Consider the following 21,778-nt stretch of genomic DNA (forward strand, 5'->3'; position numbering starts at 1 on the left):
TCCCTCCCTGCTCTCCTGTGCAGCAAGAGCTAAGTGGTGTAGGCAGTGTTTCCATCCAGAAAGGCTACTCCTGGGGATTCTTCTTGTACCTCTTCACCCCTTGGGGCACTCACTGGGACAGCCTGTTTAAGTTCAGGTTGTGCTCCAGGGCTCACTGTCCTATGCTCATCAGAGTTTTTTCCCAGCAGACTGGTGTTAGCGGTGGTGCTGTGCTCTGTACTCAAGCTATTCACTGATTGTGATTTGAGAATGTGGTGGATGTTGCTGGATCTGGGGCAATGCCCCCAGTGTTAGCTGAGGGACATGGTTTGGATGCCTGCTCCCAGCCTTGCTCCAACGTGATGTGGCAAGAGGTGTCTCATGGCATTGGTCTCCTCTTGGTGCAGGGCCATGAGTGCTCCCAGGATGTATAGAAGCTGGGGTGCTAAAATTGGCCTTTTATATCACAGTTGATCTCCAGATTGGTTAAAACCCATCTCTAGTGTCCTCTACTCACTTCTATTGCTGCTTCACAGCCTGCTCACCATCTGCAGGCTACTTAGAGCAGGCCCTTTGTATGCAGCTGGAGAAGAAACCAAATTTTGCCCTGTGCAAAGGCAAGAAGACAATAGCCAGTGGCACAGGGACGAAGGGGTGGAGAAGGGGATGTGCAGTGCTGGGTGATGCAGAGGTGGTTTGGTCATTGGGGCTGAAGGGCTGTGAGGCAGCTGGGAGTGTTGGGGGAAGACAAGATGGGATATTTTGGTGGAAAGGACCTGAGAGGCAGAAGGAGGGGCATTGGGAGGGCTTTGTAGCAGCAGGGGTGGGGACTCAGGCTCAGCTCCCTCTTTCCTGGATTGATGCCTTCCTCCTCCTCTTTGCTGTGTGTGACATTTCCTTTTTCAGGCCAGCAGAGACCCAGACCCTGCTCCATCTCTGATAGAACTCAGACTTGCCTGCTTGACCAGTTTTTGCTCATCAGCCAGACCTTGGGCATAACAAGAGGAGATTTGTTTTGCTGCTGGTTACCTGCAGAGTGATGCAGAGCCCTCTGTGAATCTAAACAGTGGGCAGGAAGCATAGCCCACATTTTTCTGTCTTGAAAGGGTTTGTTATATAGCACTAAGTAGCCTGAGCCATCAAACCTGAGCAACTTGTTCCTTTTCTTGGATGAAATCCCTCTTGGACAAGGCTATGTGCTCTCTTGGTGGCCTCCAGTACCCTGTTTCTGGTGGGAGCCCCTCTGTGCCCTGGCAGCAGCGAGCACTGCACAGCATAAAGCCTGGGAAATCCGGTCCTGTGTCAGACGTGCTGTTCAAAGGCACCTTGGTTGTGCTCAGGACGTTCTGCTGACAGATTTTTCCCATGAAATAAAAAGTGCTGGCTGTTGACGTACAGATGGATCTGAAGGGTAAGCTTTTGCCATCAAGGTTCACTGCTGCTGGCTTAAAATCTGCAGGGTGTGTCAAACCAAGGCCAGCTTTAGGGATAGCGTTTGTCTGAACTTTAGCAGAGGTTCACGTGGTGTTTTGAGTTGAAATTCAGGTTGCTGCTTCTCCCAGCTACAACAATGGCTTCAGGACCCGATGCGTGGTCCCATGTGTCTGGGAAAGACCAGCAGAAGCAGGGCTGATCCCTCAGAGGCTCTGGTCATCTGGGAAATGCCATTTGAGTGACTGGAACTGTCTCCCATGCTTCCTTCTCTGCTTAAATGGTATAAACCCATGTAGGCAGGGGTGTCTGTGGGATGTGCAGAGTGCGGTAATACATGGGGGGGTGGCTAAGATTGGTGCATGAGGCTTGGAGATATCACCACCATGCAAAGCCCATGTACCTCTGCTGTTCCACCTCTGCCTGCCCAAGATCTTCAGACTGTCACGTTTCCCTCCAATTGCTTTAGATCTTGGCTCCCAAGTCTCTGCCTTGCCATTTCATTGCCTTTTGGATGGTTTAAGTATTTTTCTTGTCTGTAGGAAAGTGAATTAATGTCAAGGGCTGCCAATATCTGTAAAGCTGCTTTCTGAGGCAGGCTGCTCTCGCAAATGAGGTTCTTTAAAGCAGATATGTCAGATCCATCATCAGAATAAGCCATCAAAAATATCTCCTCCAGAGCCCTCTCATTCATATTGCATGGACTTAATAAAGCCAGGTTGGTTTTCAGTCCTTCTCCTGGCTTGGAAAAGAAACTGCTTTAAAAAACCAAACAACAGAGCTGGTGTTTTCCAGTGGGATGCAGAATTTTCTCTCAGGAAGCACTGGAAGTGGCCATTTGGATTTAATGCACTGCTTGCTCCTCAGCTGTATCTGTGGTGAACAGGAACATCTTATGCTGCAAGGACTTTGTTGTTTTCCGTTAAATAGGAAGTTGCCCTTGCAGCATTAAGAGTTAAGGGCAGATTGTCAACTGACGTGGGTTGTCAGAGTTCCACCAACTCCAGCAGCTGAAAGCAGATTCCCTGGCAATCCTGCTGCACTTGGCGTTTTCCTGGGGTTATGTAAACATCCCTGCTTTATAGATGGGGCCAGGACATGCGATCTGCAAATTGCTGACAGTCCCTTGCAAGATGCAGAGCTGCACGAGATGCTTTAGCAGCCTGGTCAGAGAGGGATAGGAGCCGCCTCCCGCAGGGCAAAGCCGTTGGGGTCTGGCTGTGGGGTGTGTGCTGTGGCTATGGGTCAGCTCAGTGCCTGCTCATGCTGAAGATGATGTTGGGAGCTGATTCAGATACAGCAAGAGGCTCAGACCAGCAGGGTTGGGTCTTCTGCACAGTGGAGATCATCCTCAGGAGTTTTGCTCGTGTGGCTCCACCTGAAGTGTCACCTCCTTGTACCTTCCTAATCCCCTCTTGCAGAGTTTCTGCCAGTCTGGGCTGCTGCAGAAGCTGGCCCTGCAGACCCACCACGGCACAATCAGGTTTTTCTCTCTAGGAAGGCGTAGGAGTTGAGGTTTATCTGCGTGCTGGCAGGCCAAGGAGGATGCCACACCTCTGGGAGCTTCTGGGGCTGGGTGGAGCGGGAAAGTGAAGAGGCAGGACATGGGCTTTGAGGAGGCATTTCATAGGCTTGCTGTGAAGCCAGGGCACTTTGAGATTTCCAGGGGGCCTGGGGAATGAGAGTAGCAATAAATCTGTGTCATAAATAACAGCTCGTTGCCCTTCTCGTGATTTCTGACATGCTGTGCTTTTCTGACAACAAATGCAGCAACAGGCTGTGGTCCACAGGGGCTTCTCTTGGCTCTCAAGCTGAGAAAGTGCTTGCTCTAAGCAGGCTTGGCTGGAAGGAGCTCCCAGCTCTGGGTGTGAAGGTCAGAGAGGAATGGAAGCAAAAGCACAGATAACACAATGCAGAGCTCTTTCATTGCCAGGCTTGGAGATTTTGCTTCCTCAGAACTGAGCTCTGGGAAGCTTGATGGGTGATGTTGTGGCTGCTCCTTCGAGACCTTCTAGTGCTGCAGCTCCCTTGGGAGAAGCACTTCAGCAAAGTGCAGACCAGGAGCATCCTATAAATGCCTAACAGGTCTAACTGCTGGGGCTAGAAATTCTTTCTCAAGCACCTGCAGTGGGCTGGGGGAGCACTTGAAGTGAAAGATAGACATCCAGACTCTTCAGATGTGGCTGAAAGATAGAGTAATAGTCATGTAAAAGATCAGAGGTGGTGGTGACGTGCAAAGAAGTCCTTTTCTTTGGGATGGGAAACTTTTCAGGAAGCCCCAGACTGTGTGAGCTGTTTAGAGCTGTGTCTACCTTGAGATGTTTCTCCCTAGAAGATGCTCAGTTCATCTCCCACTAACCATCCTTCTGCTGCACAATGTCTGGTCAGGCCTTCCCAGGTAAAGCCCTCAGCAGGGAGAGGCTATGACTGTTTCCTTATAAGATGAGAGGTTTCTTTTGGTTTATTCCTTTGTCAGCTTTCCTTGAGTTCAGTCAGTTCTTCTCTCTGTCAGAGAGAAGTTTGCTGGATATAGGAGGGAAGTGCTGTGTTCAAAATGGTTTTTTAATGCCTAATCCAGGAAAATCACGAGAGTTGTTCAACAGTACAGCTCTGCCTCTGGGTAGCACATTGCCAGGGGTGTGCAGAGGGAGGCTGCTGGTTCTCAGTGTGGGGTTGGGTTGTCTTCACATTCTCAAGTCTGCAGATGCTCAACATTTCTGGCATGCGAGAACTACAGTGGACTATTTGCCTTCTTTAGCGACTGGAAGCAATCCAGCCTGCCAGTTCCTGCAAAGCTCATCCTGTGGTTTAGTGGATAATACAGATCCTTGTTCAACTCCCACACTTCTGTGCCTTGCAAGCGGGTGGGGAAGGCTTTGCAGAGCTTGTACTCTGCTGGGATCCCAGTTCATTGCCAGGGAAGGCAGGATGAATATTCATTATGCTGTGGAGTGCTTGATCCATGGTTCTAATGAATGACCATGAAAGTCATGGCAGGTCGTAGCTGGTCAGCATGTATAAATGATGGAGGATGACAGCAATAGCTGAGGAAGAAGAGTTGTTTCTTTCAACTCAGTGAGGTGTCTTCACGTGTGCACTCACAGGAGTTTGACTTCTGCTGACATCGTCTCCTTCTCTGCCAGGGCGAGTGCTTGGTGTCTGTTCTTTTGCCGTTGTGAAGTTGACTGTAGTCAACACGGTTGGCTGAGCTCAGGGACCAGGAGCTGCACAAACCTGCAGTTTCTGAAGCAGTCAGCAAAGCTGCTGAGCGACGCAAATGGAAGTGACAGCCACATCAAGACAGATCCATTAGAGATGAACCTGCAGCCTTTATCCTGGGACTGCATGAACGTGACTACAAGCGAATCTGAGTGTCCCAAACCTAATGTTATCCTCAGCAGACCAAGCACAATTTGCTGCTGGTGTGTCAGCTAATGAGCAACTTGGCAGGGCTGGTGAGGCTGTTCCTAGACCACAGAGCAGAGCTGGGGCAGCCCCAGGAAACATGTTGCAGGAGGTCTCTGTGAGCAAGAGGTGATGTTTGCTTTCAGTGCTAGGAGGTCCTTCAGTCTCTCTGCCCTGAGAGACAGTGGGGTGCAGGAATGTCCCCTGGATAGGGTGGAGAAATGGTTCTTCATGACCAAGAGTATGTTTCAGATGGGCTTCATCAAAGCTGCAAAATGCTGAAGCTTTTAGCCACACCTAATGTGAGGGTGCTGCAGCTGTGTGATGCTGCTAGCCCACATCTGTGTGCTCAACTCTGATGAAGATATTTAATGAAGACAGGGTGGAGGTTTCACCAAAGGACAGGAGAGTACAGAACAGAGGAATTTGCAGGCAAGCTCTGCAGTTCTGCCTGTGCTCCCACCTCACCTCAATCTGTGCATGTCTGTACAGAAGATAGATGAGGTGAGCAGATTTTGGTACGAATGTGGCTGGCAGCAGACGCAGATCATGGATTAAACATGCATTACAAGAAAGGGGCTTCCTTGAGGCAGGCAGAGGGGGCTGCTGTTGCTGTGCAACCCTATTCACCTGCAGCTCTGATGCTAGCATCATTATCAATGTGTTTATATGAAGTTTGGCTGCAAAATGGCTCATCACCCTTGAGTTTTTGCAAGCAAACTTGTAGCTTTACTAAATACTCCTTTTATTGTGCTGCCAGGACTCTCCCAGAGGCTGCTGAAGGAGGTGGCCTGTTTGGCCACAGTTACATCTGGACCGGAGGTTCAATTCCCTCATGTCTTAAATCTGCCTGCAAACTGGCAAGTGACCAGATGGGCACCTCTGTCTCCAAGCAATTGCCTGCTTCTGTACAAACCAGCCTCTAGGTGCTTCTACAGTGCCTGTCTCACCAGAGTCACACGAGAGCATGCCTCTGCCATCATGCCTGCAAATCTTGCTGAATGCTCAGATTTTGCAGGGGATGGTGAGGACCAGGGCAGCCCAGCCCTGCTTCAGCATTGAGTCACCATTCTTGGCTCCAAGCAAGCAGACAGTGCTACTCTGGACTGCTAGCCCTTCTCTGCAGTGTATGAAATAGCTGTCCACCCTCCAGCTGGCAGGCAGCAAGTTACACACAAGCGCTGTTGAGAAGGCTTGTTTGGAAACGAGCTACTGAAGTGGAGCAGGAACTGCAGCTGAGATGCCCCTGGCAGGGGATGTGCAGATCTTTGACCAGAGAGCCAGGGCTGGTGGCAACAGCATGCATCTGCAGAGTAATTAAGGGTCCTCCTTCATGTAAGAGGGTGTTGCTGGTGTGTCAAAGCACATGTTTCTGCAGAGGAACACTCCCCAGGGATGCAGGACAGTTTTATTTAACTCTCAGGAACATCTTCTGGTCGTTAAACCGTCCAAACTGGAGGTACCGTGCTGCAGAGGGATTCTTCCGGAGGGGGTCCAGGGGGAGGAGCAAGGAATGGAAAGACAGAGCTCAGGTCTGGCAGTTTATTCCCTTGTGATAACATAAACATGGCTGTGTTGGTTTGCCCTGTGATTACTTGTCTGGGAATAACAATATCCCCAGAGCTCACAGACACTGCCAGTCCCTGCTGAATGAGAAGGGCTGATGCTTACTGCACCCAGCACTTTCCTTTATAAGGGAAAACATTTCAGATTTTGTTTCTACCTTATTTTAACTTCTGCTAAACAAGGGCAGTTTAATCCTGTTGGTGGAACATCTAGTCCAATACTCCCTGACCTGGTGTGGTTATTATGGGCACTGCAAAGTAAGATCAAGAATTAAGAAAAAGCCAGCATGGGAAGGCTGAGCTCACCAGAGTGGAGTGTATGGTGGGGTGGCAAGTGGAGACAGCTGCCCTGGGGTCTGGAGATGACAGAAGAGACAATGACAAGAGAGCTTTGTATGAATATCTGGTCATGGAATGACTTGGTGCAATGGCAGCAGCCACCTTTTGTCTAAGGGGAATTTCCCTGTTGCCCTTTCCCTGCTGGGCTTGGCCACGGGGTTTATGGGTGAAAATAGAGGACAGGCTGTGTATGGGGAGAGATTGTCCAGCCCTGCTCGTCACTGGGAGGGAGCGACTCCAGCTCAGCTCATTCAGGACATTTGGACTCTGCTATTAGAAACCAAAGCATCAGAGCTAATTGCCCGGCAGCCTTCAGCAAGATGCTTTGTACAACCACCCAGGGCAGGGCTGTGTCTCACAGCTGATGGCAGGGCAGATGCTGCTGGAGTGCCTCTGAGTTTCACCCTATTCAGGGACCACCAAACTCAGCCCATCTCCAGGGTTCTCCTGCCCTGTTTGTTGGGAGGATTGCCAGAGCAGAGCCTCTCTCCCCCTCACACAGCTTGCTGGCAACCTTCTCTCTGCCTGGCTTGGTGCCGTCTCTCTCCGTGACTGGTGCTCTGCCCCCAGCTTGCTCACAGGCCCCTTTCCCATTTAGGGCAAACACTGGATGGCCTTTGCTTTTGGCCTGCTTGCAGCACATCTCCCAGCTATTTAATTTTTTTTTTATCCTCTTTTGTTTCTGGAGGCTGCAATCCCCAGCATCCCCCAGCCACGTGTGCTGGCTGCGGCTTTGTGCTGAGAGATGGCTCTTGGAAAGCTGCACTGGGGCAAGAGTGGATGGGGGAAGCCCAAGTGTTGTCCTGACCTGGTTGAGGCTTAGTGTTGACAGTCTTTCCTAGCAGACAGAGTGGTGGTGACAGCAGCAGGTCCCTCCTGCAGTAATCATTTAATCTGAGCAGAAACAAGTGCCCTGCAGGCACAAGGGTGTGCATGGCAAGAGCTGGGGCAGGCAGAAGAAGTGAACATCTGAAAAGGAGAAGAAATCAAAGGAAATTCTCCTAGAAGCTTCCAACCCAGGTGGATTTTTTCAATCCAGATTTTTAAATGAGCTGTGCAACTTCTACATCTGTAGAACAGGTTGAGTCTGTGTTGGCAGTGCTGGGTGTTTGAGAGATGGCAGAGGGGAGGGAAGCAAAGTCTGCTGTGCTGAGGGGAGATCTGGTTAGTGAGGGCATCATCCTGGCCTGCTTTTTCCAGCAGAAGAGGTGACTGGAGTCTGGATGCCTGGGTTGCCTCCTGTGTTTGGGGCAGACTTCTTGAACAGATGGCTTGAGGTTGCTGCTTTAGTGCTGCCCAGCAGCTGGAGAACATGCCTGATTATGCTGGGGTCCAGTTAGTGGGGGATTGGTTGTGTCATTGGTGTGAGCATGAGAGAGTTGTAATTCACTTTTCAAGAGGATAATTCATGAGATGTAAAAGCCAAGGCAGACCTGCCCTTGCTGAAGGCAGCTGGTGCCTCCTTGGGTCTAGGCTGGCCCATCTCTTTCTGATTTGCACTCCCTCAGCCCAGGAGTTTAATGGTACCGATCCTGCCTAATGTTTTATGTATGCCAGCACTGGACCTGCCAAACTCTCCTGGGCAGCAGCAATGCAGGCAATGGAGCTGAAGGCACGGTTCTGCCTGTCAGGGTGATGACAGGGGCACCCAAATTCCCATCCACATGGAGACAGGAGCACACAGAATGTGGATTTTGGCAGAGATGCCTGCCCACTTTTATACTTTTCCCATTGCTGTGTGATAGAGCTGGAGCTAAGAAGAAGACAGCAGTGGTGCTCGGTGCTGGGCAGATGCTGACAGCCACACCTCAGCATCCTTGCTGGTGGTTTTGCTGGCATTTGCCAAAGCCTTTAAGAGGAAAGGAAAAATGTGTTCATTCTTCCTCTCCTTCCTCTCCTTCTCCCCTTGCGTCCTCCTCCCGCCGTGCGCTGAGCTCCTGCGCTGTGTCCACGCTGCCCGGAGGAAGCAGAGTGGGTGTGGGGCTGCGGCTCCATCTGGGAATTGTTCTTATCAAACTGGTTTATGTCAAAAAGGAATAATAATAATAAAACCTTTGATGGTAACCAGGGAGATCAGGAGGTACGCTGCTCCCAAGGCCTGACCTACAGCTCATGGTGCTTCCTGAGTCTTTGCAGGGAGTTTTAGGGTCTTTGTGCTGCAGCAGATTTTGTTGCATGCCTGAAATATCTTGGAGGAGCAAGGAGAAACAACTGGGGGCTGGTGCAGGGAGCTTGAGCTGCTGGAAATGGCTTTTGGAGAAGCAGGGAAGAAGTATAAGAAAAGCGAGTTTTGTGCCATAAGCTGGTATATTTATGACTGGAAAGTTTTGGGTTGAAAAGGTCATCAGCAGTCAGCTGAGAGAGCAGCAGAGGTGGTGGCTGTAAAAGCTGCTTTCCCAGCTCACACCCTGCTCTGCAGTGGGGACAGGGAGGTCCTACAGGGCTCCAGTGGCCCTGTGTGATGGAATATAGATGGTGAGCACCGGAGGTGTGAGGGACAATGCCCAAAGCTGCTGGGATGCCCATGGGGAGCTGGGATGGAGTGGAATTTGCACCCATGACTCTTCTGGGGAGGTGGGCTCAGCATGGGGAGCTGACGCTGGGCCTGCCTCCTCCCCTTGTTGTGCAGGGATGGAGTTTCCAGCCCTGCCTCGGACACCACGTGAAAATGAGACATGCACATCTGGAAGGGGAGTGCACGCACGAAGCGCTGCCAGTTTCTGTGTTCCTGCAAATTGTGCCTGATTGTGGACTGCTGGGAAGTTTGCAGCCATGGAAATGGCCTCCTTGTGAGGGCTTCAGTGTTCTGGCTGACCCTTGCCTCCCCTTTTTCTCCCTGCAACTACCATGAGCATGTATATGGTGGAAATGGGGGTGGTGGTGGGGAGTGGTATGTCTTCCCTACCTTGAGGTGCAGGCACTACAGTTTCTCCTGGAGTCAGATGGCTCCTCAGCTGCACGGGAAGGCTCTGCAATGGAAACGTGCCGTGCCGTGTGTGTGTTAAACTCATTAGAGGATGAGCAAGGGTTCTGAAGCCTCTCATCTCTATTAAAACATCTGTGCTGTCATGCAGTGCTGGGTTGGTTTTGTTGTGGCGTTTTGTTTTGTTTTCTTTTCCCCCTATTTGGTCTTAATATTAAAATGCAGTAATTAATTATAATTTTTTTAAATAATGGAAGTAATTAAGTCAGTTTTCTGCTCAGAAACTAAACTGCACCTCCCAGTTTCTTAGGAAAGTCTGACCTGAAAATAAATGAGAAGAACAAGGGCATGAGACCAAGTTTGTTTTAACTGCATGAGGTTCAGGCAGATGCAGTTCCTGATCCTCTTTCCATTTCCTTCCCCTGCAAGCATCCCCCACCGTTTAATCAACACCAGGGAGTTGAGCTTCCTTTCCCTTCCCAGGCATGGGGGCTGCCAGCCCGCACCACCAGTGCAGTAGGGATCCCCACAGCCCCACTGGGAACACTGGGGCAGCTGGCTGTGTGTTTGGCTGGGGCTGGGATGGTGTGCCTGGCCCAGGCTGGGGACAGTGTTTCCCTTTCCAGGCTCTCGGTGTGCACAATTGCCGGAATCGCTGGCTTGGTGTGAAATGCTTCAAGCTGGGCTCCAGCACTGGCATGAGGTCACTGGGGCCCACAGCAAATTCATCCTGTGCACACAGATCACCAGGTAAATGGGCAAAATTCTTGGGCTGATGAGGCTCAGAGTGCACAGGAGGGTGTTGGTGGTGGTAGAGCTGTGCCCTCACAACCCAGCTATGTGCTGCTAGATCCACACATAGAGGGTGCTCACCTGCAGCACCCTTCTCTCTGGCAGGCAATGGGACCTGCCAGAGAGAAGGGCAATGCCCTGCCCACCTTAGCACTGGTGTAATTCAGAGTGACTTCATTGGTCCCCATGGAGGCAGAGGAGACTATCAAGCATGTGCACACGTGGGGCATGGAAAAGACTCCGCTCTGTTTTCAGATTAGCAGGGTGAGAGGATGGCTGCTGGTCCTTCCCTGGCCCTGCTCAGTGCAACCACATGCACTACATTCCCTTGTCCTGCTCAGGAATGAGCCAGTACTCACTCTGCATGCTAACTTAGAGTTATCCCTAAGATGAAGTTAAACCTTGACCTTCACAGCTATCTGCTTGCTGGAGATAGGGAGAAGAGGCTGCAGGGACCTTGTGTCTGTGATTTTTCCTCCATCTGCCTGGCTCTGATGGGCTGTCTCAGCTCCAGGGCTGGCCCAGAACACCAGGTCTGCTGTTTCCCCAGTTTCTGCAGTGAATATCTGAGGTGTAGGATTGGGGACCATCTTCCCCATGCCACACTGTATTTCCTGTGAGCAGCTCTGCCCCACATTGAAACCTGTTTGGCTTTTTGCCACTGTGATTTCACAGCAGTCCCTTTGTATCTCCCATCACTAGCTGTTAAGATCTTCTCATTTCCAGCTCTTATTGGCCTGGTTATACCATAACCATGTTTGGGTTTGGATTGGGGCTTTTCTTGTTCCCTTGGCAACGGTGATCTTTGCTTGCAGCAGCTCTCCCCTGTGGTGCATCTGCATGTAATGCTTCTTGCACTCCCATCCCCTTTTCACCTTCATTTCTGCTTACTTTTACTGGTGGTGGGTAGCCAGGATGACTCAAGATGGAGCCCTAGTGATTTCTGCTTTGCTGCTGAAAGTGTCTCATTTATTACATCTTAGAAGTGCATTTGCTTTAACTGCATGGCATTGGTGGCTTGTGGTCACATTGGGACCCTCCAGTGCAGTAAGGTCTTTGGTGCTGATGCACTTTTCATGAGCAAAAACTTTATTAAAAGATCTTTAGTTATTGACCCTCCATTGTTCTTCCAGGTTTTAATCTCTGTTATCTTCAAAGTCACCTGACCCTTTCTGTGCAGTACCCTGGCCCTGTCTGTAACAGGGGTTGTGAAGATCCATGGTTCTAAGGGCTGAGATCTGCCCATGCTTCCTTCATTAAGAAAATCAATTAATTACCCAGAAATCTCCAGCAGCAACCCTGGTTTGATTTGTTAAACTTTTCCCATGATGTTGGCTTCCTTGCCAAGGGAAGTGTGACTAGCACTGAAGTGTGGCTGTCCTCGCTCTATTTCCTACTCCTTTGGAAGCAGGAAGAGCCTGAAGCCTTGGGAAAGAACCTTTCATCGTGACAGTTCCTGCGTAATCAGCAGGGCTGGATTCATGCTGTCACCTTCATGAAAGTATGGGTGGAGGTGGTGGGAACCACAGCTCCGGTTTTCCTTCCAGAGTCTCCCCCTCTCCTTCTCAGCCAGTAACACTGGCACTTCCCAAGGAGCTGGATTTGGCACTGCTCACCATCACAGCCAGGTCTGGTTGTATTACATGCCAGGCCCCCATTTCTGAGTGATGGCTGCTACATGCCCCTGTTTCCCCACCTGAGATCACTCCACCTCTTCCTGGTGGATTCAGAAGCAGAAATGTTTTTTCAGGCAGAAGCACAAGAACTGAGGAGGTGCAGGGAGCAGAGGAGTGGAAAGGAAAGGTAATTGCAGCAGTCTTTTTGGCTTAGAAAGATGTGACTCACTATTCCTTCACCTTCAAAATCCTCCCTGTTTGGGTCGTTATACATCTGGCTCTGGCTGTTACCCTGCACTGGTGCTGCCTGTCCAACAACAGCCAAGGGGATGGTGCAGCCAGTGCTGCCTGGTGCCTCGGCTTGAAGAGATGCCCTGGGGGGTGCTGGACCACTGCAGATGCTGGGAGTTGGTGTTGAAGGGTGCAAGAGCCTCCATCTACACACTACAACCTGGAAAGGCTGAGAAGGATGTTTCAGCAGGAAAAGGGATTTGGACCCTCAATAGAAACATTAGGTGGTTGATAATAATACTTAGCTGCTCTTACATAGTACTTTTGATCAGTCTGTCTCAAAAGCATTTTATAGAAGAGGCCAGGATCAATAAAGACTTGTGGGTTTTTTTTCTAATTAAAATAGGATGAAGAAAGGGAAGGTGTGGGTGAATTACCTGCTTTTGTGTACAAGATGATTGAAGATTCAGGCAGCACCAATGACTCATGCCACCTCCTCGAACCAAGTCTGACGCTCATGACTGCAGCAGATCATGAGACCGATAAGAGCTGCATGGGTTCAGAGAAACCCTTGACTTGTGGGAGGAAGAAAGTCTGCCTGAAAAACTGCATTCTTAGCAGCTTGCAGGGAAACTGCACAGTGCTGTTTAAAATGCATGTAGATAGGAAAGTCCCTTTTCTGCCTTAGCCTGTCTTGATAAGGGATCTTCTAACACTGATACTTAAAATCTCCTTGGGGTTTTTTCTCATGGAAGTGACTTTCTAGATCTGCTCCACACCTATGTCAGGACAGAGGCAGAATCCAGCACTGGCTGCTTCTGAAGGAGGTCAGTCTGTGATCTGGAGATCAGGAGAGCCCAGGGGTAAGGTACCCAGGGGACAAGAGTCAGGGTTTCTTGTGTCTGCCAGCTATCATGGCATTGATCTAGTTTTCGCTTGGTATCTACAACGAAGTGATCAGCACATTTTCCAGACTGTCTGTTTGAGGGCAGGAAATCACTTCTAGGCCAACAAAACAACTTTGCAGGAAGTCTATTGCTCATCTGAAGTGCATGATGAAGGAAAAAGGACTGGGCAGTCAGTGCACTTGGTGGCCTGGGTTAGTAAGCAGACAAGAAATGTTTCCATTGTAGCAGGGAAAGGCATTGTCCTAGATCCCTCCTGCAGCCAGCAGTATGCAGAACAGGGCTTGTGCCTCAGGCAGCCGTTGCTGCGTGAAGTATCCTGAAGGTCTCACTGACCAGGAGCTCAAGGTGAGTCCACTGATACAACAAAACCAGTGAGACCCTTGGCTGTGTAAGCAAGGGGAGCAGCAGCAGAGATGAGATCTGCTCTCTTCTCTTTTGAAAAGTGAGTTCTCTCTGTTAAATAAAAATAAACACTTGTGAATTGTTGGGAGAAAGGAGCAGGAAAGCCAAGTAAATGACTAAGGGACTGAAGAAAACACCTGACATGGACAGAGGAGCAGAACCAGATTAGCTTATCAAAAGGAATGTAGTTGACATGATCAGTGTGGGATGCTCAGGGTTCTTAATCTCCTCGATTTACCAGACAAGAGTGAAGCAGGGCCTGTGCTGAAACTGGATTTGGATGAGTAGTATAATGCATGCTTGTGCTCTGCTAGCAGAGAGCCCCAGAAACCAATTCCAGGTGGATTCTGCATCCCACTGGGATGGGTGCTCAGTTTCCCAGGGTTGCTGTCTTTTTTGAGCAGTTAGCTAAACACAAGCTTTTGGGTTCAGGGTGCAGGTAGAAAATGAGATGAAATGGTTATTTCATGCAGACTGGACAAGTAAAAGATGTTTGTGGTCTTACACCCTTGTAAAGCCATGTGTTTGACCATGGCTAAATCAGATAAAGGCGCAAGAAAGTCTCCAGGAGAGAGAAGGATGGGCTTATCTCCCTGGAGGAAAGCTTGTTCCTCCTGTGCTAGCAGGCACTTGGGTTACTTGCTGTGGAGCGAGTTGTTTACATACCTTCCTGCTTTAAATGTTTACTATTAGAGCTCTGGATATTCTTGCTACTCTTTAGTAGATGTAGTTTTCCATCTTCCTCTGCCCTTTCAGTGCCTTAGGTGCACATGGGTGCAATATTAACCACCTGGTTTTAATGAAAATGAACTCCTACTTACAGTCCGGATATTTTATTTCACACTTCTTGGAGCTCTCCTCTAGGCCTGTTGATTTGCTAAGCCTTTATTAGATCCAGGATGATAACATCATCTTTCTTAGGAAAGGCAGAGTGAGCCAAGGAACTGGGACTGAACCAAACTGCCTCAAACTCTTGTGCTAAAATACTTTGAGCTTCCTCACCAGTTTCATGAGCCCAGCTCATGACACTCACTATTCACAGCCCATCAAACAGGTTTGGTTTTATTTCCTGGTGGTTTGCTTCTTTTTGCCTCTGGTTGACCTCAAAAACAGAGTCCCCATCACAGTGCCTCAGTGATCCCCATGTGACTTAGTTCAGGGAGTGCCAGCAAACTCTAAGCAGTGAGTGTGATTCTGAATCTTATGGGGTGTGCAAGAGGGCAGACTGAACACCAAAAAAATGTGCTCAGTTCTTCCCCACACTGCATTTTGTTTAATTATTTTTCTTTTTGTGATGCTGATTTTTGTTTTGTCTTGCTTGGTTCATTATTTTCCCCCTCTTTAAACCCACTCTGCAACCTTGCAATGACAATGTACCAGGGAGTTCTGATGCTTAATGGCCTTCACAAAAGGCTGATCTAGGTTCTGCAGTTTTTAACCAAGTATCTTTTTTTCCTCACTCAATAACTGAGGTTAATTATTGACAGCTATGGTTTTGCCTACTTGAAATGGATTGTGGGTGTGATCTGCCTATGACCACTTGAGCAGACTTGAAAAATAAAGCCAGTTTATTTGGAAAATTGATGCCAGCAGTGCAGGTCAAACAGTGTGTGCCTCTATGCAGTGTGGCACTGCTCCCTGCAGAGCGTGTGTGGATGTGGGGAAAGCAGGGACATGACACTGGGCACTGAGCTGTGGGTCCATGCTCACTCCTGCTCTCCTCTAAAGCATCAGGAACAGGTAGTGGTGCTCAGGAGTGGGGCTGCTGGGGAGATGGGCAGCTGTGGCTTTCTGGATGGTGTGTGGTATGGGGAGGCATTTACATCTGTGTGCTGCAATGGCAGAGTGATGTGAAGCCTCTTCCTGTGCTCTGTTGTGGTGTGTTGGTTTCTGATGTCACTGGCAGTGCAAGAAATGAAAGAGATGACCATGGTCTCTGCAGAAGGGGAGGAAAACCACTGTATACCTTAAAATAACATACTTCCATTTTAAAGGGGTGTTCTGAAGATTATTTAAGTAGTTCTCATGTTTTAAAATAATGCCTTTCCTTGGAGTAAAACCTCAAGCTATTAACAAATAGCTGGTGCTGTTGGTTTCATTTTCTGGTTCACACACACTCTTGGGCAGTCTGTGGTGTCTGCAGACTTTGGAAGTGTAAAATTACATGTGACAGAAGTGATGAAGCATGTACTTTCTGCAGCACCAGGCACTAACAGTGCTACTGTTCTGCATAATTTTTCTTTATGGTTCACCCAAAGTGGACAAAAACCCAGCCCAGTAATTCTCCTTTTCCTGTTGATGTGCCTGGACACGTTTCAGTGGGTATCATCACTTTTAAATGATGCTAATAAAATACAGGGTGGGGAGGATAAAAGGGGGGTCAGGAGGGCAGGATCTGAATCAATACGGGAAGGGAGAAACATCAGAGAAGGAGCAGAAAGATGCACAAAGGGAGAGGGTGTGAGAAGTGGCAGGGATGGGGCTAGTGTTAATGCCCAAAGCTGGCACTGGTGTTGCTGGCTCTGTCTGGAGAGGAGTGAGCTGTGGCAGCATGGGGCTCAGTGCAGGTGTGCCCAGCTGTGTCCTTGGCTTTGGAGCGGGTTTTGCAGCTGTTTCTGCTGCTTTGGGGGCTTGGGTTTGGTAGTGCTGGGCCAGCCCTGCTCGTGCTCCAGTTGGATTTTGAGAAATGACAAAACCAGGAGTGTGTCTAAACAAGGTCACATCGGGAAGTGGATGGGATATGGGTGCTCGAGAACATCAGTGGTGTAACGGCCATCCATCTCTCGGGCACCCATGGGTTGGTCATCACCCTCTGACCGCGGGCTTGGGGCTGACCGGGAGCAGATAGCCGACAGCGGCGTCCAGCCCCTACTTTGAGCTCTTTCCTGGGCCGGGGGGATGCGGCATGTCCGCGAGATGCTATGTGTCCCGGGGCGGGGGCAGTGCCCGACTCCCCCGCGGGTGCCTCTTCCACTCACCAACCCACCCGGGGAGAGGTGCGGGGGTCCCCGCCCGCCGCTCCACCGAGGGGCCGGGGCGGCGTGTGACGGGCGTGGGGAGCAGCCAGTGCGCGGCGAGGGGGCCGGGCCGAGCCGGGTCGGGCTGGGCTGGGCCGGGCTGGGCCGGGCCGGGCGGCATGGCAGGCTGCCCGCCGGAGCGGGGGGCGGCCGCAGCCGTTCGCCCTCCGCCATTCATTCGGCCGCAGGCGGCGGCGGCTGCTGCTGCTCGAACCCGCCCGCCCGCGACTCGCAGAGCCGGGGGGCAGCGCTCCGCGCCCCGCCATGGCCGACCCGGCCGTCAACGCCCACCTGGAGGGCATCATCTCCGACTTCGAAGGTAGGTCGCCCTGGGGATTGCGGTGGGCGTGAGTGTGTGTGCGTTAAACCCCGAGCTGTGTGGGGGAGCTGCCGCTGCTGTTTGGGCTAAACTGAGGAAGAAGCGAGGAAGAAGTTGTGGCCGGGCAGCGCGGAGCCACCCGCGCCTCTCGCAGGCACCGCGCTGCTCTGGGGGGCTGTGGCGGAGCGGGGTTGAGCACTCCCTGCCCGGGAGCCCGGCTGCCTTCCGTTTCTCCCCGGCGGTGCCCAAGAGGTGGACCCGGCTTCTGACGGGGCTTCGCTGCGGGTAACCCTCCCCGAGTAGGCTGTGAGGAGCGGGGACCCAAGGGCGGTGGGGGCCAGCCCGCATCCCCTGGCAGCCAGCGCAGCCCCGGGGCGGGGGTATCGGTGCCGCGGCTTTTGTTCGGAGCAGCGTTGCGGCGGGTTTTATATGCTAAGACAGGATCCTGCGGGATTTTTTTCCCCTTTCCTGCCTTTCCGAGTTGGTTTGTGTAGACTTTGAGCTGCAAACTCAGCCTGACACGATTGGAAGTCTGTGAAACCCCACTCCTTTCTGTCGACTCCCAGATTTTGGACGCAAACACAACCCTGGAATAGCTGGGCGGTGGATAATTAACCTAAGTTTCATGTATGCCCATAGTGGGATCTGCCCACCCTGGGAAGCTTTGCAGTTGTCCCATGGCAGAGCTCCAGCTGCCCGACAAGCTCTCCGATGGAGGATCTTTCAGTCCCCTTGGTGTTAGGACTGGGATGTCTTCCCCTCGGGCATCTGCAGCTCTTGCCCCGTGTGTTGGCTTTTCCAGGCAAGAAAACAAGCTAGTGGAGAAGCGTGCTGCTGCCAGACGTGTACGAGAGTTGGAGATGGGCAGAAGAAGGGTGGAGGGGTTTCTCTGAAGCAAACGTTGAGAGATCAGCTCAGGAGAGCTCATCTTACGGAGCCGGGTTTTGGAAGAGCAGCTCCGTCCCTACGCACTCTCGCATCCTGGCAGCGACCCAAACTGAGCTTCGTGCAGCGGTTTCTAGAAAAAACAACCAAGAAATAGTGGAGATCTGGGGGCCGCGGTGAAAGCTTATCCAGGGGCTGTGCGAGTCTAGCTATAGGCTGAGAGGACTTCACCGCCTCCTGGTGAACCCAGCCTTGCCTTCGGGAAGGAGCTGGTGGTGTTTTTCCTGCTAGGAAGCTGAGAGCACAAGGGTTCCTCTTCCAGGTCAGGCAGGAAACGGGTGGCAGAACTGGGGTCTCTGCGGGCCTTGTCTTAAGGTTTAGCCACATTCATGTCGTCTTTTACCATCCCCTGGGCTTTTTTTCAGCTAAAGTCGGGAGTGGAAGGCTAAGTGTGAAATTGAAGGAAGTCATGTCCCTGTGGTCTAAGAAGTGTGGGGAGACAGAGGGCAACCCAAATACACCATCGGTTTGGCACTCGGGGTTCAACGGCGTCTTTGTAACTGTCCTTTGGGAACTTGTGTGAGCTTCCCACTGCAGGGCTCCGAGCTCTGATGTAATTACAGCCTTCCCTCTCGCCTGCCCTGATTGCATTTAAATCTCTGAAGAATGAGTAATTCCCTACTTGGGTATGATAAAGACTCTGCTGTGAGCCTCAGGGCTGCTTGTTCGGGCTCTGTGTGCTCCTTGGTGGCACTGAGCTGCTCTGCAGTGCGATTTATTTTGTCAGTCCATGGAACACTTTATAGCTCCTGCCTGTGCAGAGGGAGAGGCAGGGGAAAGCTCTGTGCATCAGAGCCAAAAGCTTTGGCCTTCCCCTTGAGCAGGGACCGGGGCTACTGTTTCACAATTTAATTAGTTTTCTGAGTAGCACAGCAGCTTCCCAAGAACAAGGCAATTAATTTCTGGCCTGTAGGGCAGGAGATGCAGTGTTTGTGTCTGCTGGGTGGGTATCTCAGCTCCAGGCAGCCCATGGCCAAGCAGGAAAGATCAGCCCAAAATACCACGGAGCAGAAACACCAGATCACCCAGCAGCCAGAGCCCTCTTTGTTCTTGCTGGTTACATGCTGCCTGCCCTCTCGAATCACCCTGGTTGTTTCTGCTTTCACCCTGGTTGTCCCTGCCTGCTTGCCTTGTAGCATCCCTCCCTGGTGTAGGGTTGACAGGGTTCTTGTACTTGCCAGGTTCCAGAAGACAGGGAGTGGCTGGCATGGGAGCTGCCAGGCTCTGTGAGCCCAAGGAAATGCAAGGGCCCTTTGGGAGGGAGAAGGAGTATGAGATACTTAATTCCAGGTTAGTTTTGAAATCAGAGCAACATATGAAAGGGACAGACAGCAGAGCAGCGTGCCTTCTTGTGCCTGGTGATGCAATGAGGACTGGTTGCACCCAAGCAGCAGTATGTGTGATCACCATGCACCTAAGCCAGTGGGTCCTGCAGGGAGGGCATCAGTCATGTTAATTTGATTGGCAAGAGCTCCTCTGTCTCGTCTGGGGGAGAGTGTTATTAGGTCTGTGGTTTGCCAGGATTTACAGAGCATAATACTTCTGCCCCTGGGTTTATAGATTTTGGCAGGTTTTTGGAAGTGTGACTGGTTCAGCTGAGGTTGCAGCAGCGCTTCCCAAACTCACCCCTGGCTGAGAGGAGCTGTGGGTCACTCAGCTCCCTGGAGCCTCAGACAGGAACTGCTGAGTGGTAGGGAAGGGAACCTGTAGCAGTAAATCAACTCAGGTAGTGGGAGGCATGTGCAGTGTGTTAATATTGTGTAAACCCCAAACCATCTTGACCCTCTCAGGTTGGGTGATCTGGGAGTGTGGGTGTCTGTGATATTTGACTGCAGAGAGAGGTGTGGGTGCTTACGCTCACAACTTTGGCTGGTTGTGAAGATACCCAAAGATAATTCCACTCAGAAACAGGGCCATGAAGGTGATCTGAGGGCTAGAACACCTATCCCATGAGGACAGGCTGAAAGTTGGGGTTGTTCAGCCTGGAGAAGAGAAGGGTCTGGGGAGACTTTCTTGTGGCTTTTCAGTACTTAAAGGGGCCTACAGGAAAGAGTGGGACAGACTTTCTGTCAGGGAGTGTAGTGATAGGATAACAGGGGTAACAGTTTTAAACTAGAAGAGGTTGGATTTAGGTTAGTATTAAGAAGAAGTCATTTATTCTGAGAGTGGTGAGACACTGGTATGGGCTGCCCAGAAATGTTGTGGATATCCCTTCCATGGAGGTGTTCAGGGCCAGGCTGGATGGGGCTTTGAGCAACCTGATCTGGTGGAAGGTGTCTCTGCCCATGGCTGGGGCATTGGGACTAGCTGATCTTTGTAGTCCCTTCCAAATCCAGCCTTCTTGTGACTCTCTAAACTTCACAACATGGTATTTCTCTACCTGCTAAGGATTTAAAGTGCTCTGCACTAATGATCTACTGTCTGGTAGTAAGACAGAAGAGATCTGCTCCAGCTTCCTTATCCTGGTGGGATGTGGCTGCTGCTGAGCAGAGTCCTGGCAGTAAATGAGGTGCATTTTTTCTGGCAGTCACTGATGGCAAGTTGGCAGCAGTGATGCTGAGTGCTCTTTGCCAATGCTGTCAGTCAACACCAGCTTCATTTCCTCCTAATGTTGAAACACAAAACGTCACAGTAGATGCAAGCTGTGAATGATGGTGAAAGCTGTGTGGGGCTGGAAGTGCATGGAGCAGCAGGGTGGTGTGGTGGGATTCAGTGTGATGTCCAGATAAGTGCATGGAGCAGCAGGGTGGTGTGGTGGGATTCAGTGTGATGTCCAGATAAGTACATGAAGCAGCAGGGTGGTGTGGTAGAGCTTGTGAGGGGACATGCAAGCTTGCAGCTTTCCTCTGGCAGAAACCATGAGACAGCCTTTGTTGATGGTTCTTAAGCCCTGATTTATCCATTCCCCATAGTCCAACTCCCTTGGGGAGCAGGTGTTCACTGGCAAGTGAGCCTCAGCACTGCTGCAGTCTGAGCTGTTGTGTGCTGCATGGAGCTGGGTACTGCAGGAAGGGAGCCTCCAGCCCTGCCAGGACATGTCAGTGCTTCCAGGAAAGCTTCTCTGGTCATGTTATTTCTATTTTCTTTCTCACTACTGAATGCTTTCCATGCAGACATATACCTCTTGTACTGTCCTGTGCAGAGTATTTCTGCTATGTCAGCCACAGACTTTGTCTCAAGGAGCTCCTGACTTGTGGAGTTCAAGACCTGTCTGGATGCATTCCTGCGTGACCTGCTTTAGGTGATCCTGCTTTGGACTTGATGATCTTCAGAGGTCCCTTCCAACCCCTGCCATTCTATAATTCAGTGTCCTGGTTTTAAGGGCTATTAAAGACAAAAAAAAATCCCTCAGCTGGGTTGTTCTCAGAACTTTTCTATGTGCTTGCATCTCTTGAGCTCATCTTTAACATTTTCTCAAGCAGATGCCTAGGATGTCTCTGGGACACATGGCCTCAGTGCATGTCCCAGGCAGCTTGATTTTGGTGTGTCTGCTGCCTGCTGCCATGGGGAGCAGCTGCTGCCTGCATGCTGCAGATGCTGGGACTCAACCCTGCTGCTAATATTAGCAGGATCATGCCAGAGGGATGGTCACTGTGTTATGTGGGCAATGTGGCTTTACTTCAACACAGTGAAGAGCCACCGTGAGAAGGGAGAGGAGGTGCTCCATGTTTGTGGAAGCATCTCACCTGGGTTGAGGGTGTCTTCTGTAAGCCCTGCCTAAGGGTTTGCAGGTTGAGTGCTCACCTGGCTTGCGTGCATGGGAGTGGGCTGGGAGTCTGGGTCTGTGACTCACTGACCCAAGTGTGTGAAGGTTTAGTGCCTGGAAAAGGAAATGCAGAAAGGTCTTTCAGATTATCTCTTGGATCATCTCAACCCTAGGACTGAAGCAAATCCTGTTTGATTTCC

General features: G+C 50.8%; 1 protein-coding gene across 4 annotated transcripts in view; it reads left to right on the top strand.

Moving 5' to 3' along the window:
• SEPTIN9 (septin 9) overlaps positions 1-21,778 on the top strand; it is a 141,368-nt gene that overhangs the window by 51,838 nt on the left and 67,752 nt on the right. Inside the window, exon 1 of one of the 4 annotated variants that reach the window (XM_068151421.1) lies at positions 16,748-16,927. The exons of the other annotated variants lie outside the window; for them this stretch is intronic. Coding sequence (XP_068007522.1) covers positions 16,873-16,927 — 55 coding nt within the window. The 5' untranslated portion in view covers positions 16,748-16,872. Of the gene's footprint in view, positions 1-16,747; positions 16,928-21,778 lie in introns of those variants that run through there. 4 annotated transcript variants of the gene reach the window in all.

This window comes from Melanerpes formicivorus, unplaced genomic scaffold (genome assembly GCF_026170545.1).
Source record: "Melanerpes formicivorus ecotype bairdi unplaced genomic scaffold, bMelFor1.0.p_v2 SCAF_21, whole genome shotgun sequence".
Classification (NCBI taxonomy): domain Eukaryota; kingdom Metazoa; phylum Chordata; class Aves; order Piciformes; family Picidae; genus Melanerpes; species Melanerpes formicivorus.